The 17,286-nt window shown below is 41.5% G+C and overlaps 1 protein-coding gene across 2 annotated transcripts in view; it reads left to right on the forward strand.

Annotated features, from left to right (window-relative positions):
* Positions 1 to 17,286, forward strand: part of gab2 (GRB2-associated binding protein 2) — a 51,727-nt gene that overhangs the window by 13,866 nt on the left and 20,575 nt on the right. For both annotated transcript variants that reach the window (XM_032504129.1, XM_032504121.1), the window contains exon 2: positions 10,421 to 10,721. In XM_032504129.1, the coding sequence (XP_032360020.1) occupies positions 10,421 to 10,721 (301 nt within the window). The remainder of the gene's footprint in view (positions 1 to 10,420; positions 10,722 to 17,286) is intronic.

Genomic DNA, 17,286 nt, shown 5'->3' on the forward strand with positions numbered 1-17,286 from the left:
AGAGAACACTGATGGAGGCCTCTCCCTTCACCTTTTACTATAATTAAGCAGTAATGGCCCAGCACCGGTGTGGTTCCCTGCAGTCTCATCAAGGCGTTGTTAGTGTGTGTGTGAGCTGTCGCTCCCATCAAACGCTGGACATGTTGCCCGAGGCGTCTGCTCTGACGGCAGCCGAGTGTGTCACAAGAGAGTAAATCGCCCTTCCCCAACAACACATGACCTTTACGATAGCCGGTAATAGATGAGGCATGTGGGCAGGCTCTGCCGCAGAGCCACAGTGTGTAGGGTGCTGCAGCAGGTAAAGCAGAGCCTGGTGCCTCCTCTTTGTCTTATGAAAGTGCATAGGTGGGATGGGGGGTGCACCCGTAGGGCTTGTACTGGAACCCACTTCACATTGAAATGAGATGCAGCCATGCATGCTTCTCACTATGGCTGGTTATCGCCAATGATTTCCCGAATCGTTTGCAAGGTCCCGATTTGATCATTTTTCCGATTCCTTATGAATTTGGTTAAGTACATTTCAATTACAATAACATTTTTATAAGGATATACAAGATAGTGTGTGTATATATATATATTTATTTTATTTTATTTTTTGCACGCAGGATAAGGTAACATTAAGAGTTGACTCACAAAAAGTCACGTTGACAACATCCATGGCAAAAAAGCCCTATATTAAAAGATGGATTTTGCAGGGGCCTGGATACCTCGCCTGGTTGAGCGTGCGCCCCCCCCCCCCCCCCCTCATGTACAGAGGCTCAGTCCTTCCTGCTGCAGCCGCAGCCCTTTGCTGCATAATTATTCCTCCCCTCTCTCCCCCTTTGCTGTCTTCAGCTGGCCTATGTAATAAAGGCCTAAAATGCCTCAAAACATCTTAAGAAAGATCGATTTGGGGATTTTATTAATCTATACCAGGTCACCCAAACAAAGGGAGACTCATTGGAGAATCGGTTGTTTTAACCTGGCCCTGCTAGCCACCAATTTACAATGAGCATAATCATTTTTACTATATTTAAAAGAAAGTAAAGAATACAAATGCCAAACGCCAAATAAGGGGTACTACAGATGAAAAACGAGGAGGATAAAGAAAAAAATTAGGTTTTGTCCAAAAATATGTGCCAGACATACAGAGCAATTGAAAATGTGTTTCTCTTTAATCCAAGGTGCAAAAGGAAAATATATACAAAATATATACAATACAATAAATATTCACGGTAGAAGCTCCTGTCCTGCTTCTACGGGACGAGTGGGAAACAAGAACATCGTAATCTTTCACTTGGATAACTGTCATGTCTAGTTTGGATGTTTGCTCATACACATTTAAAAAACATGTAGACTGATGCTTATCAGCCAGACTGTTGACACAACCCACACACACACACACACACACACACACACACACACACACACACACACACACACACACACACACACACACACTCTATGTATTGCTCTATGGCTGTTCATAGAAGGCACACCTTTGATAATTGTCCAGGCCACAACCACCTCTGAGTTTATTAGTCACTGTTGGTAGGACAGCAGAGTGATGAGTTTAAAGACATAAGACCTGGCTTGTTTGTTACAGTGTTGGTTTAGAAATGTGCAAATACACTAAGTGATTGCTTATCAGCTGCTGCTGTGTATTTATGTTCCAACATGCGGTATATGAAGCCCTGGAGAACTGTCAACACATGCCAGACAACTGTATCTCCTTTTGTATGAATTAGTTTGTTTTCCCACAGTGTCATTGTTTCGCAGAGTGCCAGAAATAGAACAAACCATGTCTACTTATCAACATGCAAAGAAACAAAAGGAATTGGCCAGACCAACATGTTGTGATCGTATTTTTAGAAGAGAAAGCGCTTTTGTTATTAGAGGTTTTCCTTCCCGGTCATCTGAAATAGATGCAGACGTGTTGTCCTCTGTAGTCTCTCTGTATCTGGAGCGGGCTGCCATCAGTCCAGGACAAATGAGACCATGTTGGAACAAGGTGAGATCAAGCCTTTATGGGATGTTGAACAAGGCTGAGGGGACTAGACACGGATGGCTAATCTTCTTCTCGGAGAGCTTCACGCGATGCCAGGCAGTCATGTTACATTCTAGAGTTGAGACTCTACAAAATAACCTTAAATCTTAGGAAGGCTTTGCAATATTCTGTCTTTATTAGTTGTCATTACTTAGAATTTTTGTTTTATGCTCCACGAGGTTGTTTTTTTCCTGCTTAGATTTGACGTTTGACTTTGATCTCTCCTGCGAAAGGAACAGCAGGACATAATGAACAAATACCAGTAATATTCATTTATAATACTATTTTTATTTGATTTAGCACCTTTTACAGACTCTCAAAAATCATTTGTTAAAATACAGTAGGCTCCAAAACAGAAAATAAACAAGGAAAAAAAGAGAGTGATGAAGATTAGAAGACAGAAGCGAGTTGAGACAGGTGTGTCTTCAGCTGCTTTCTAAAAGCGTCAGAACGGAAGGTAATAGGAAGGGCCCTCCACAGAGTCTGAGCCACCACCTCAAAGGTCCCCTTTAGTTTTCAAATGTGTGTGTGTGTGTGTGTGTGTGTGTGTGTGTGTGTGTGTGTGTGTGTGTGTGTGTGTGTGTGTGTGTGTGTGTGTGTGTGTGTGTGGTGTGTGTGTGTGTGTGTGTGTGTGTGTGTGTGTGTGTGTGTGTGTGTGGACAACCAGTAGTCCCTGGTTAGAAGATCTGAAGGACCAGTTAGCAGTGTATGGATGGAGCAGGTCAGAGATATAACCAGGCGCCCGGAAATGCAATGCTTTATTTGTAAGAACAAGAAATTGGATTTAAGTTGGATCCTGAACTGCTGGGAAGCCAATGCACCAAGGTTGAAACAGGAGTGGTGTGTGACATCCTGCTGGACCCGGTCAACAGCCTAGCAGCAGAGTTCTGGACCAGTTGTAGACGTCTTGGGAGGACTTGCTGAGACAGGTAAAAACGACGTTGCAGTAATTAAGCCGGGATATTATAAAACCATGAATGATAATCTCAAGTTCACATTGCAAAACCACGTCTCCAAGTTTAGCAATGTGAAAGAAACTTGAAGGTTAGTGATTTGGAATGTTGGTCAAGTAATGTATTCTGGTCAAATATTGCACCAAGATTTGGACTGTACCGCTGAAGACAGGGACCCCAGAAGCTGAACAACCTTGGAGGCTGTAGTATCCGGAGCAACAATAAGGACTTTGGCCTCATCAGTAAATGGGCGTCACAACATGTCCCCTGTTTGCAGTATTCTGCTCAAACAATAATGTGTGATGTTGTGTTACAATAAGTTTGTTTTCATAGTCGATTCATCTGTAGATTAGTTTCTCAATTGATCGGGTATTTGTTTGGTTTATAAAATGTCAGAAAATAGTAAAAATGTGTGGATAATTGTTTCCTAAAGCCCAAGATGACGTCCACAACTCAAAGATATTCAGCTTACTGTCACAGAGGAGTGAAGAGACAACAAAACATCCACATTTAACAAGCTGGAATCAGACAATCTTTATTTCATAAATAATTCGCTCAACCCACTTAATCAAGTAGTTGGCAATTAATTAAATAGTGTACAACAAATGGATTGAAGTCTTTGCAGCTCTAGTATAGGGTGTGATGAGTGGTTCCCAGTCCTCTCAGGGGACCAGTGGACTGTCCAGTCCAGTTGTTATTAAGGACAGTGTGTCCCGGCTGAGCCCTTTTTTTTTTTTTGGGTATATAACAGTGATGCAGCTTAAACCAAAGCTATGAGGGGGAGGGGAAGTTGGAGAGCCGGGACCGTTCAGCCTAGTTTTACACTTCCCACTGCTCAGACAGTGATCGATGGGCTTAGACATGCTCTAAAAGACAGGCGGTGGGTGGATTAGACTCATTCAGTTGTGTCCTCCTCCCCCATGATTTACTCTGCCAGGGAAGTTTGCTCAAACTTCTCTCACACAATTTAGTGTGAGAGCGAGAAAGGGAAAAGCTCCACTGCCAGTTGAAGAGGCTGATTGGAAACTAAGTGCACTTTCATCGTGCATGCGCGGTTTCCGCGAGAAGCTCAGCAGAAAGGATGACGAAGGGAAACATTATTCAACCCTCTCATTCAGACCACGCTGTAAATGAATTTGTTCTTGAATTAGGCAGCAGCTGCTTTTCCTGTGGAAACCACTCATTCTATTTTAAGTATGATAAGGCCTCCTAAATGAGTTGTCTTTGCTCCGTGGTTGAGAGTGGCTGTCCTGAGTTAATATGCCCGCCGCAGCTGAAGGATGCCAGGAATAACCCAGCTGGGTCGCGCTGACCTCTCCAAACTGGGCAGCGCTCCAGATCTCAATTAAGTGATGCTCTCTCTGTCCAGAAAAGGGAAACATATTTAAAGGGGCTTTGCAACAGTTATAGTGATTTCTCTGTGCATGGTCTAATGGCACTGAAGCACAGCGCTCTGTGGATTCCCCCCCCCCTCCCACCCACCTCAAATGTATGCCGTGCCCTGTGTTTGATGACTAGGGCTGCAACTAACGATTTGGAGAGACTTCATTTAAAGCTCTAGTGCGTAACTTTTGGATGTTAATAAATGTCTGTTACATTCAAGCCATTGCCAAATGAATTGCTACAAAGCTAATTAAGACCATCAGCTCCATACAACTCTCTCTGGACGTCTCAGTATGGCTATGTTCAGAAGATGGTGGCGCCCAGCGAGTGGAGATAATGACCTCTTCTGATGAGTTCATCATGTTTTTTTAATCCTCCTTGTCCTCTTTGGCTACTATCAACTGAGTGTGTGCGTGTGTGTTTGTGGGTGGGGGGGGGGGTTGCATGGTCAGTATCATGTGGATGCACAAACGGTCTTGATTTCATTTCTTAGAATTCCTCATGGGGGAGACAGAAACTACGCACTGTAGCTTTAAGAGTGAAATCAGTTCTATGTTCAGAATCTGAATCCTTTGATTCCCTCGGGGGAAACTGTTCATTTACAGTTGCTCGCAGTCAGATTCAAAGTCAAAAACAAGGATCAGCAAAAAGCGAGTCAATAAGTGTATTAAAGTATCATAGCTAGCAACAGCGCAAGAAATAAACAAGCTGACTAGAAGTAAAGAGAGATTACGTTAAAAAGAAAGATTTGGTTAAAAAGATTGTGTTGCTTAATAATGGATTGTACAAATACTACTGTAGTACAAACATACTGTAGGCAGCAGCAAGGAATACATTACACATATAGCACATGTAACTGATAAAGTATTGCACCGGGTAAATATTGTACATAATTGTCTAAGAATATGGAGATTGAGATCTGATGTGGAGACACGTGTTGCGAGTCTAGGGAGGACTTATATAGTAGACTATAGTTTTAACATGGTGAATAATCGGCTGATATGTTAGTCTTTGGAGATTAGACTCCATCGGGGTATAGAGGTCATGGATATAGAGGATCATCCCCCCCCCCCCATGGAGGCTAGACACCGCTGGTGGTGATGAAGGGATGAAGGAGGCCTGAAGATCTGGATGGATGCGATGAGGAGCGGGGCTCCTGATGAAGGAGGAAACCCGGGCGCTGCTGGGAATGATGATGAGAGCTAGAGGTGAACGGGGGGGGGGCACATCAATTTAGCCTGAGATGACAACTGGCAGCAAGGAGGGGAGAACAGGTAGAGAGAGAGAGAGAGAGAGCTTCATTTTCATAGTTGATGAATTTGTTCATTATTTCTTAGATTAGTTGTTTGGTCTCTAAACTTTACTCAACAATACTTTTTATGCAATGCCACTTTACATTCATTCAGTACTTTTTGCACATTCTCGGTTGTTTGCCTGTTTGTTGGCTTGTTTTTATTGTGTAAAAAACGGCTGCTGTAATAAGTTAATTCCCCCTGGGATGAATAGTAAATATTTAATCTAAAATGTCATAAAATGGTGAAGAATGTGGATCAGTGTTTCCCAAAGCCCAGGATTTACTGTCACAGAGGAGTAAAGAAACCAGAAAATCTTCACATTTAACAAACTGCAATCAGAGAATTTGGACTTTTTTGTTGCAAATAAAGACTCAAACCGATAACTCAATCATCAAAATAGTTGGTGATTAATTTAATAGTTGACAACTAGTCAGTGATTCATCTTTGCAGCTCTAGTATAAAACTATAGCTAGCTATACACTCAGCCATTTATTTTTTTACACAAAGAAGTACACACTCAACCATTTGGTAGAAATCTTGGGGAGTGCCATCTGTTTTGCCTCACCCTTTACCAGCATACTCTGCTAGTTATAATTCATAACAACCCCCCATAGTGAGAAACAACAGCAGAATGTAACTAAGTACATGTACTCCAGGTCTGTACTGAAGTACAAATGTACAGAGTCTTTTTTTTTTCTCATGCCACTTCAACTCCAGAGAGAAATATTGTTCATTTTACTCCACTACATTCATCTGACAGCTTTAGTTCCTAGTTACTTTGGTAACTTTAGCTCCTAGTTACTTTAGTTCCTAGTTACTTTAGTTCCTAGTTACTTTAGTTCCTAGTTACTTTGGTAACTTTAGCTCCTAGTTACTTTAGTTCCTAGTTACTTTAGTTCCTAGTTTCTTTCCACGTTAAGATTTCTGCACACAGAACACATGTAGTTTATAATCTGATGTTTTATAATAAAGTAACCTAGCAACAATATAACGGCCCAGCTGAGATGATGAGACCATCAAACACACAGCTGCTTGGATCCTTTACTCTTTCTAACATGGGAGGACTTTTCTGCATGAGTACTGAGTACTTTTACTTATAATACTTAAAGTACATTAACCTGATGATACTAACATACTTTTACATAAGTACCATTTTCAGTATAGGAGTTTTCCTTACAAAAGAGTATTTTTACAGTGTGGTATTAGTACTTTTATTTAAGTAAAGGATCTGAATACTTCTTCCACCCCTGGAGAGAAATGACCTTACAACTGCTCTTCAGCTTCTTCTCCAGTGGTGAGATGCTGTCAGCAGCACGGCTCCACTTCCATCACTGCTGAGGTCATACTGCCTGCAGCTTTTATCAGTGTGTCAGTCTGACAGAAAATAGAATGAAAAAGTCTTATATACCCAATACCTCAAGAGTACGTCAGCTTCACACTGAAGATAAGATCGCAATCTGCACTTCCTGGGGAAAAAAAGAGAAAGAAGACGTGTTGCAGCCCCTTCTTTCCTCTGTTGATTTATCAGAGGAAGAATAAACACAAATTTCAATGTGTCAAAGAACACGTCAGTAACATTTGAAATCAAATATTGATCTAATTGCAGAATAATAGAATGTGCGTCATTGTCTTACATTCACATAACATTTACATAACCACTAACCACCACTGTCTAACATCGTACATAATCAAATATTAATGTTAGAAAATCAAAGATAAATGTCTGTCTGTGTTTTCCAAAGCCCACGAGGATGTCTTCAAATGCAGTGGTGAGAAGAAGTATTCGGATACTTTACTTGAGTAAAAGTACTAACATCACACTGTAAAAATACTCTGTTACAAGTAAAGGTCCTGCATTGAAAATGTTACTTAACTAAAAGTGTGTGAGTATCACCAGGTATATGTACGCAAAGTATTCCAATTAAAAGTACCCATGCAGAAAAGTCCTCCCATGCTAGAAAGAGTAAAGGATCCAAGCAGCTGTGTGTTTGATGGTCTCATCATCTCAGCTGGGCCGTTATATTGTTGCTAGGTTACTTTATTATAAAACATCAGATCATAAACTACATGTGTTCTGTGTGCAGAAATCTTAATGTGGAACGTAACTAGGAACTAAAGTAACTAGGAAATAAAGCTGTCAGATGAGTAAAAAGTAGAATATTTCTCTCTGAAATAAAGTAGGAAGTTGCATGAAAAGAAAAGTATTACCTCAACATTTATACTTAAGAACAGTACTTGAGTAAATGTACTTGGTTACAACATTCCCCCACTACCCACCAATGTCTTGTTTTGTCCACAACTCAGATATATTCAGTTTAGTGTCACAAAGGACAGAAGAAACTAGAAGATATTTAATTTTAAGGAGCTAGAATCAGAGAATTTAGAAAAAGAATGACACAAACCCATTAATCAATAATGAAAATAGTTGCTGGATTGATTTAATAGATGAAGACTAATCAATTCAATAAACTCTTGTCATGTTACGACCCCACCTCTGTATCCGATTTGATTGGTCCAGAAAAGCCCACAGCAGTGCGCACCGAGCAGAATGCAGATTTATGTAAAGGTACAGGGGCCAGATTAACACTGGCTCTGTTCTAGTGTCCCAGTGTGTGTCTTAGTGTCCCAGTGTCCCAGTAAGACACGACAGTGTGACAGACAGCCAGTATGCACGATACCGGGACGCTGAGACTGAAGCAGCTAATTCAGCCATCATTAACTTTATCCCTGAAATGCCTTCATAAGATCCATCTTGTATGCATATTTCCAGAGAAGATTAGCAATAAAAAAACACAGAAGAGATACAATGTCTGCCCATTTGTCTACCCTGTGTGTGTTTGTGCATCTGCATGGTGTCGCTGTGGTTTGAGGGGTGTGTGTGTGTGTGTGTGTGTGTGTGTGTGTGTGTGCGTGTGCGTGTGCGTGTGTGTGTGCGTGGGTGGGGGGGTGCAGCTAGCCTTGCAGCAGTGTCTGTGTTGATGGAGAGAGAGAGAGAGGGGGCCTGCAGGATCCTGTGTGTCAGCAGCCTGCATGGGAGAGACACTGCCTGGCGGAAGTGCATCACTGGCAGATGTCCAGAAGAAAAAAAAAAATCCCCTCAGCCCCGCTTCCCTCCCCCCCCTTCCTGGTCTATCTTCCTCTTTTGTCTCTGAGCTCAGAGAACACAGAGGCCTTTAAGACAGCCACTGGGAAAACATGTGGACGCCACTGTCCTTCCTTTCTGCTTTTCCAGTTGACAAATACAACAATGGTGTTATTGGTGTGAATTGTAGGCTTCTTGCTCTTGCAGCATAAGTGGGGGCATTGTTGGAGCGTGTTATTCTGCTGCCTTTCATGTAGTGAGGAAAAAAGGGGGTGTTTATTTACACGAAGAGAGGAAACTCCAGCTCCAGCACCATCGTATGCAGATGGAGGTTGGTTGGGATTGGAGCAAAGCTGTGTCCATCACCATTTCCCAAAGTGATTTGTACACTATGAATTATCTGGGAGGAACACATTACACCACGATAATGTCTTGTTCATGTCACGTCTTAAAATTCTAGTTCATGGTGATAGACTGAATTATTATTTGGTGTTAAGAACCAAAGAACTAAGGCCTCTGGATAGGGTGGATGCAAGGCGGGGGTCAGGGTAGGGTGTGTGTGGGGTATAATATTTAATTAGTGAAAATTCAAGATATATGCTTTCTTTATCTGGAGTTTGTACTTTGTCGCCATTTATGTTGATTTATCACAACTCTTTTTTTGAATTATTTGTTAAGGAATTTTTAACACAGTAACAGATATTCACATCTCATAATGTTGTTGTGTTTTTCTGTAACCCCCCCAAAAAATTAAAAACGGCAACAAAAATGAAAAAAAAACAGGTCACCTAAAAAATAATTTTTAAATTGGTCCATAAAGGGTTGTCGTATCGCCTGAAATTTGTTTAGATTCCAATTTATTACAACGTTTGATGAGAAAGAAGACCAATGTTAATGCATTTTGGTCTATGTCTTGATCATGATTATCATTTCCTATATATTGTTACCCCCCAAACTGAATATAAAATAAAAACCAAAAAAGCCTTGGTCACAAAAAGAAAGTTCTTAAAGAGCAGCCTGCAGTCGTGTGATGAATTTGTCGTGGCGATGGAGTTGTGCTTCTCCCTCAGCTCACGGAGGGATATCAGCACAGGAAATACGTTGGGAGGGAGTAAACACCTGCTGCCCCCCCCTTCCCCCTCCCCCCTCCCCCCATCGCCTCCAGCGCACACACACAAACCGCACACAACCACATGGGTGCCACAGCACAGCAACCTGCCCCAGTAAGCAGTCTTTAGTGTCTCTGCACTGTTTGATCAACAGTTTACATCGCAAACTCAAGTCCAGCTGTGGAGTGTGTTGCCACGGCAACATTCGGCATCTCGAATAGTAAGAAATCTGAGTCGGTACAACCGAGTAGCAGAAATGAAAGAAATTTAAAAAAATGTAAAACGGGTCATACTTCTACAACAACGTACGCATGTGTCTTTTCTGTACTGGCTTGCAAGTTAAGTGTGTGTGTGTGTGTGTGTGTGTGTGTGTGTGTGTGTGTGTGTGTGTGTGTGTGTGTGTGTGTGTGTGTGTGTGTGTGTGTGTGTGTGTGTGTGTGTGTGTGTGTGTGTGTGTGTGTGTGTGTGTGTGTGTGTGTGTGTGTGTGTGTGTGTGTGTGTGTGTGTGTGTGTGTGTGTGTGTGTGAGTGAGTGTTAAGCTCATCGTATTATTTTTAAATCTCCTTTCCCAGGCATGGAAGAAACGCTGGTTCATACTTCGCAGCGGTCGGATGAGTGGTGACCCCGATGTTCTGGAGTACTACAAGAACGACCACTCCAAGAAGCCCATCCGGGTCATCGACCTGCACTGCTGCGAGCAGGTGGACGCCGGCCTCACCTTTAAGAGGAAGGAGTTCCAGGACAGCTTCGTGTTCGACATCAAGACCTCCGACCGCACTTTCTATCTTGTAGCTGAGACTGAGGAGGAGATGAACAAGTGGGTCCGCTCCATCTGCCAGCTGTGTGGGTTCAACCAGTCAGACGACAACCACGGTAGGAAACCCTGTTCTCGCTCTTCTCTTCTCTCCCTCTGCTTTTCCCTTTATCTCTCCATCATCTCACTTTTTTTATCTTAACCAAGGTTAGTAGCAGCAGTGGAAGACATCTTCACATTCTTAATATACCACACAGTAAACATACTCTGTTACAAGTTAAAGCCCTGTATTAAAAAATGTTACTTAAGTGAAAGTATCATCAAGGAAATGTACTTAAAGTATTAAAAGTACTCAATGCAGAAAAGTGTAAAGGAGCTGTGTGTTTAATGGTCTCATCATCTTGGCTGGACGTATAGGCCGTTATATTGTTGGCTTGTTTGTTTATAATAAACATCAGACTTTATAAACTACATGTGTTCTGTGTGCAGGAATATTAATGTGGAAAGTAACTAGGAACTAAAGTGAGTAAAAACTAACGCTGTCAGATGAATGTAGTGGAGTGACTAAAGTAACGAGTAACTACAGTAACTAGTAACTAAAGCTGTCAGATGAATGTGGCGGAGGAACTAAAGTAACTAGGAACTAAAGCTGTCAGATGAGTAAAAAGTAGAATATTTCTCTCTAAAAGGTAGCGCAGTAGAAGTAGAAAGTGGCATGAAAAGAAAAGTACCTCAACATTTTTACTTAAGTGCAGTACTTGAGTAAATGTACTTACATTCCACCGCTGGTTAGTAGTTTTGCATTTTGTCGACGAGGCCAAAGTTTTGTAATTGAACTGATTTAAAAACTCAAATCATCTCAAATGGGCTAAAGTGACCTAACTTGTCAGCTCAATAAGCCTTTATTTTATTTTATTTTATTTTATTTCCATCCCTCTTTTTTTCAGGTTAGCTAAGAAATCCGCTTTAGGTCTGCTGGTACAATCTTAAATTAAAATGTTCAAAGAATGAGTTGGTAGCAAGTATTGCTGTACTGTAATGATGTAGTACTGCTATGATTAGTCAATTAATGGATTTGCTGTGTAAAGGAAACTAAGCGCCACCTTTTGATAAGATTCAGTATTCTAGTCATGCTGGCTTTGCTTTCCCAATTAATTATTTGCTTTTCTCTTTTATCATTTTAAGTTGATGTAATGTTTTTTGGTCTTTACCAGAGTACAAGAACTCCTCCCTTGTGTTAGTCTCCCACTATGCTCTCTCGTGTTATTTGGAACAGATTGCGTCCAAGTTCTCACAAAGAATCCGCAGCAGAGGTCCAGCCCCATGATATCATTGGCAATTGTGTTTTTTTTCCCCATCTTTGTTATTCGAGAGAGTGGAATAGGAACATCGCTGCCAAATAAATGGACACCGTGTCTGAAAGTGTTATTGATTTTTTTTTTCCTTTTCATTTCTTTTGTTAAAGAAAGGGTCGGATCTCTGCCCGTTTTAATTAGGATGATGCAAACTCTTATTCTTGGTATGCGCCATTTCATAGAGTCAGTAGCAGATACAAAGGTCGCGTTGTGTTTTTTGAAGCTGTTTTAGATCTGTTGTGCATGGGAATGGATTGTTTCACTTTGGATACCAATGACAAATTTAAAAAATTGAAATCTAAAATAAACTAAATTGAAGCCACTAGTGGCACCATTAAGCACGTTGGATTAAAGCTCATTTGATTCAGATAGATCTTTATTTGTATGATCCCATATCAACGCTGAATCCTTGGCATGATAAATAACGCTCCAAAAGGTAGGCTCCATTTCAGCGAGGGGACAAACTGCCCTGGCCGTTTCCACAGATATGGCTTTAGTTATACCATCTCTGCACTAAAGAAAGCTCTTTCTGTCTTTATGGAACTGCTTTGGGGTTAATTCCTAACGACATTAATATTTTGTAATAATCCAGGTTAGAAGGTTCCCAACACTTTTTACTGCATGATTTCTGAGAATCTTTCATAATTCAAGCAAAATTGGTAAAGTAACTAAAATATCCCTAATGAAACATCTAATCGAGACCCTGTGATACAGTTCATGGAAGAAAAGGACCCAAATGCAGAGATGAGACAGGCAGGAAGGCGAGCGTTTGATTAGGATTTATTAAACAAAAACAGAAAGTCCAGACTAACACAGGGATCAAAAATGCAAAGACAAACGACACGAGGAAAAAACAAGGTCCCAAATCTTAAAAGGCAAAAACTCCAAAAAGGACCAAAGAGAAAAGGGGAAAAATTACCTCAGGGAAAAGTATATAAGCTGAGCACCTTGACTGGAACAGGTAAACAATTACACAAAAGGATCTGACCAGAGACAACGGGAACACAGAGGTTAAGTACAAGAGGTAATGAGCAAACAAGGAACAGGTGATACAACAGGTGAAACACATCAGGGCGGGACAACAATCACAAAGGTGGGAAAACCCAAGGCAGGTAGTAAAACTAGACGGGACTAGACAGAAAAACGGACTGTCAAAATAACACAGGAAACAACAAGACAGGACGTACAACTAGGTGACAAGGGAGGGCACATGGAGATTAACAGGAAACAGGAAACGGAACAATTGCACAATAAAAACAGGAAGCCATAACAGAAACCATAACACCTTGAGAATCATAATCAAATCGATTCAGGAAATCATTGGCAATACCAAGCCCTATCAAACAACATGCTAATGATAATATGCTCTGCAGTAATGCGCTTGCATCCTATATTCAGTGTATTTCATGAGAGTTTCATGAAACCTACAGTACACTCCTCTCATATTCTCCTTCCTACCCGTCCAGATTGCACTCATGCTGTTGTTTTCCCTCCATCTGGCAGCTGGTGGACGTTAATCTTTGTGCACATGGTTGATCATCTGTAACATGCAATATGTCCAGGTGTAGACTTAAAAACAGCTGTGTAATAATGCTCACATCAGGAGGGGTATCTCCCTGGTCCAGGTTCAGTAATTAGCCCTGTTCTGAATCTCAAACTGTATCCACTGTAACCAGTGGGGTGTGGCTGGGGGAATGGGTCGGGGGAGTGAGAGGCTTTATGTCATGGCAGCTGCATTAGTGATTGCGGTCCCTGTAGGGTAAACATCATGCAGGGGCGTAGCACAAAACTCTGGGCCCTGTAGAAAGGCATTCTCCAGGGGCCCCTCCCAACAGCCACAGCTATTCCTTCTAGCATCTCTGTCAGTCCCCTTTCCAACCCCGGTCCAACACCCCTGACATGTATGAAAACTCCCTGTTTCTGCTGCGACTTGGACCATTCCACATCACACCCAAGTGGCAGTAATGGACTGAACCATATTTAGCAAGAAGCATTTTGGTCATGGTATGCTTTAGTTTCACTCATAGAAAATAAAACCACTTGCAGCTTCTTTCCAGTAAAATCATGATTCTCAGCATTAATTGGGCCAGAAGGCGTGAACATCTTGTGCAACTCGTATAAGATATAAATCTCCTCTGTTATATCAGTCCACATCTTTAAGTGCTTACGTAGTAGTAGTAGTAGTAGTAGTAGTAGTAGTAGTAGTAGTAGTAGTAGTAGTAGAATATGAGTCTGATGGCAGTGATGATGGGGTGTTTTTCAACCAAACCACGAAAGAAAATGCCTCCTCACTCAGTTGGATAGAGCTACAACCAATCAGAGCAACAGATAGAACAACAACCAATCAGTGCAATGGATAGACCTACAACCAATCAGAGCAACTGTGTATGTAACGTATGTTGAGCGACGCAGTTGTCAACAGAACTCAACTGCTAGCTGCCGCTGATGTTAGCTACTAGCCGATAGCCCCGGCAGTTTGGAAAATGCTAATGACGTTACATCCACGTTACAGGCTTTGGAGCATACAGCCATCCCTCGGATGTATCATAAAATAATACCATGGATGTATTAATAGAACATATGGTGAATTACAACCCTTGGCTAAATCCGTAATTACAATTGAGCCGGACATGGTCTTGTTCGAGCATAGTTGGTCCACAACGGATCAAGTCCAGACTGAAGTTCCTGACCTCTGATGTTGTGGGCAGGGCTATATTTGGCTATAAATAGGCTAAGTAGTAGTAGTAGTAGTAGCAGTAGTAGTAGTAGTAATAGTAGTAGTTCTCCATGTGTGCATGTTTTAAATTGCTAACTAGACATTCTGGAAAATGTAGATCTTATTCTTTCTTGTATCTGTTCCTTAAGGGCATAGCCGCTTGATTTACCCCAGGCTCCCTATTACGTCATTATCGCTGTCTTAGGGATGTGGAAAAGCAAAGACATGTGTTGGAGGAAGCAGCCATGGAGGTGGAGGTGGTAAATAAGACAAGTCAGACCTGACCCACTGCGGCTCTGATATCATTCACCCATCAGCTGATTGTGTTTGTTCACTGAAGCTCAGAAAGATGTGCGTCTTCCTCCTGATGTCTTTTTTATTTTCTTGAAACAGAAGACACACACACACACACACACACACACAGACACACACACACACACACACACACACACACACACAAACACACACACACGTAACTTCCTTGTAAAACCAACGTTGCGTGAAAGGCTTTTCAGGACAGTGTCTTTTTCATGGAATACGTTGTTGTCTTTCCTGCAAACTCATCTCTCTTCCTCGGAATAACTCGTGCCTCCTCTCTGCGGTGTCAGATTATCATCATCACTCCTCTTTTATCAACAGGCCGAGTGTAAAGCTAGCTACTGTTTTATATTAGAGCTACCAAGATGGATCCATTTATTGATTAGTTGTACTTAATTATCTGCGACAATTTTTATAATTGATTAATCAGTTTGAGTTATTTTTTAAACGAGGAAAGATTCTCTGATTCCGGCGTGTTGAATGTGAATATGTTCTGGTGTCTTCTCTCCTCTGGGACAGTAAGCTGAATATCTTTGAGTTGTGGACAAAACGACACATTTGAGGACGTTGTCTTGGGCTTTTGGGAAACACTGATCCCCATTTTTCACAATTTTCTGACATTTTATAATCCAAACAACTAATCCATTAATCAAGAAAATAATCAACAGATCAATCAAGAATGAAAATAATCATTAGCCCCATTTTTTAGGTATTTTTTACACAATTGAATGATTGGCTGGAACTGCCTGTTTAAATTAATGCAAAAATACACCTGGATTATTATTATGAGGTAGGCATATTCCTTGTCAGGTCAGTTTTATGTATGGTACAAAGGCCAAAATCACAAGATTTGTTAAGGATAAACCAACTAATCAAGTAAGTGGCAAACCTTTTCAGCACTACTTGTGAGTGTTTTGTCTTGAAGGAATTTATCAAGTTAGAGCAGTGTGCACTTATTAGAAATGGAAAACAAAGAAAGCTTCCTGGTTGCTGCAGTGCCATGGAAACAAATCCCATTTTTGACAACGGCGTCTTGCCGAGTGGAAATTCTCAGCGCAGTCGGAAAATGCTTTTGCCTGATCCGGCTGGCAGAAACTGCCTGCCAATAAAAAATAAAAAGTGTAGTGATGCTGACATTGATGCCATCGAGCAAGTGTGTGAGTGTGTTGCAAAGAGAAGAGTATGCATCAGTATTCCTCCCGCAACATCTCCGATCTGGATCTTTGAGCCTGTGAACACACGGTGCTCACTGATCACACCAGCGACACATTAACTGTTGTTTACCACGCTGAGCTTTTATCAGTGGATGCAGAATCTTCTAATTGTGGGCTTTGTGATGACAGTTTGAAGAAGTAACTCAGATATGCAGAGTGTAATTGGAGCCAACATAGGGAAACTGTTCACAAGCTTCTTTTACCAGTAAAGCCATTTGATTGTGGGTTTTCCTCCTGGCAGACAGCTGCAGATCTGAGCCAGTGTGTCACCTAACAGACTGGGAATTCCCTCTTTGAAAGAAAACAAGCCATGTTGGAAATGAATTACCTGAGAAGAAGTTAGTTCCTCTTGTGGAAAGTACACAAGGAAACCGAAGAAGCACAATGTGAAGTTATGCAAATAGTATTTTTTGTTTTCACACAGAGCCAGACCGAAGGTGTTAATCAGACCACATCGGCCTGGGTGTCTGAGAGTTATATTGATTGCATTCTGCCGCCATAATGTTACATAGTGCAGTGTACACAATGTCATATCTGTTGTTCTACTACAGCTGCAGCGCCAAGTCTAGCTTTATTGTGAAAGCGATTAACCAGGCTTAGCTAGACAATAGTGAGTCTAAGAAAGTGTTTGTGTCTCTCAGAGGATTGTGTTGAGGCTTTGGCTGCATCACTTGTATCAGCACCTTGATCTGGACACAGTGTTTGACAGTCAGAGTTGGCCTCTGCTGTCTCCTGGGACTGTCAGGACGGTTGGCCAAGGGCAGCACATGCCAGAAGCTCCCTGTTACACAACTGCAAAAAGCAACTGTCTCTCTCTTTTCTAACTGTCGTTATACCTCTTTTTGTTTCTGTTTCTCTCTCACACACAAGTCCCCACACATTTTCAGACACACCATTTGGTGGGCGGTCACGGAAGGCTTGTATCACGTGGACGCAGCAACAGTGTTGTTGTTAGTGCTTAGAATTCCTCATGGAGGAGACAGAAACTACCCACTATAGCTTTAAAGGTGGGATATTTTAAAGAGTTTTATACCTTGCATTCATAGAACTACACTTGACTTGATTTTAAAGGGTTAATTCT

The sequence above is a fragment of the Etheostoma spectabile genome, chromosome 3 (assembly GCF_008692095.1).
Source record: "Etheostoma spectabile isolate EspeVRDwgs_2016 chromosome 3, UIUC_Espe_1.0, whole genome shotgun sequence".
Taxonomy (NCBI): Eukaryota; Metazoa; Chordata; class Actinopteri; order Perciformes; family Percidae; genus Etheostoma; species Etheostoma spectabile.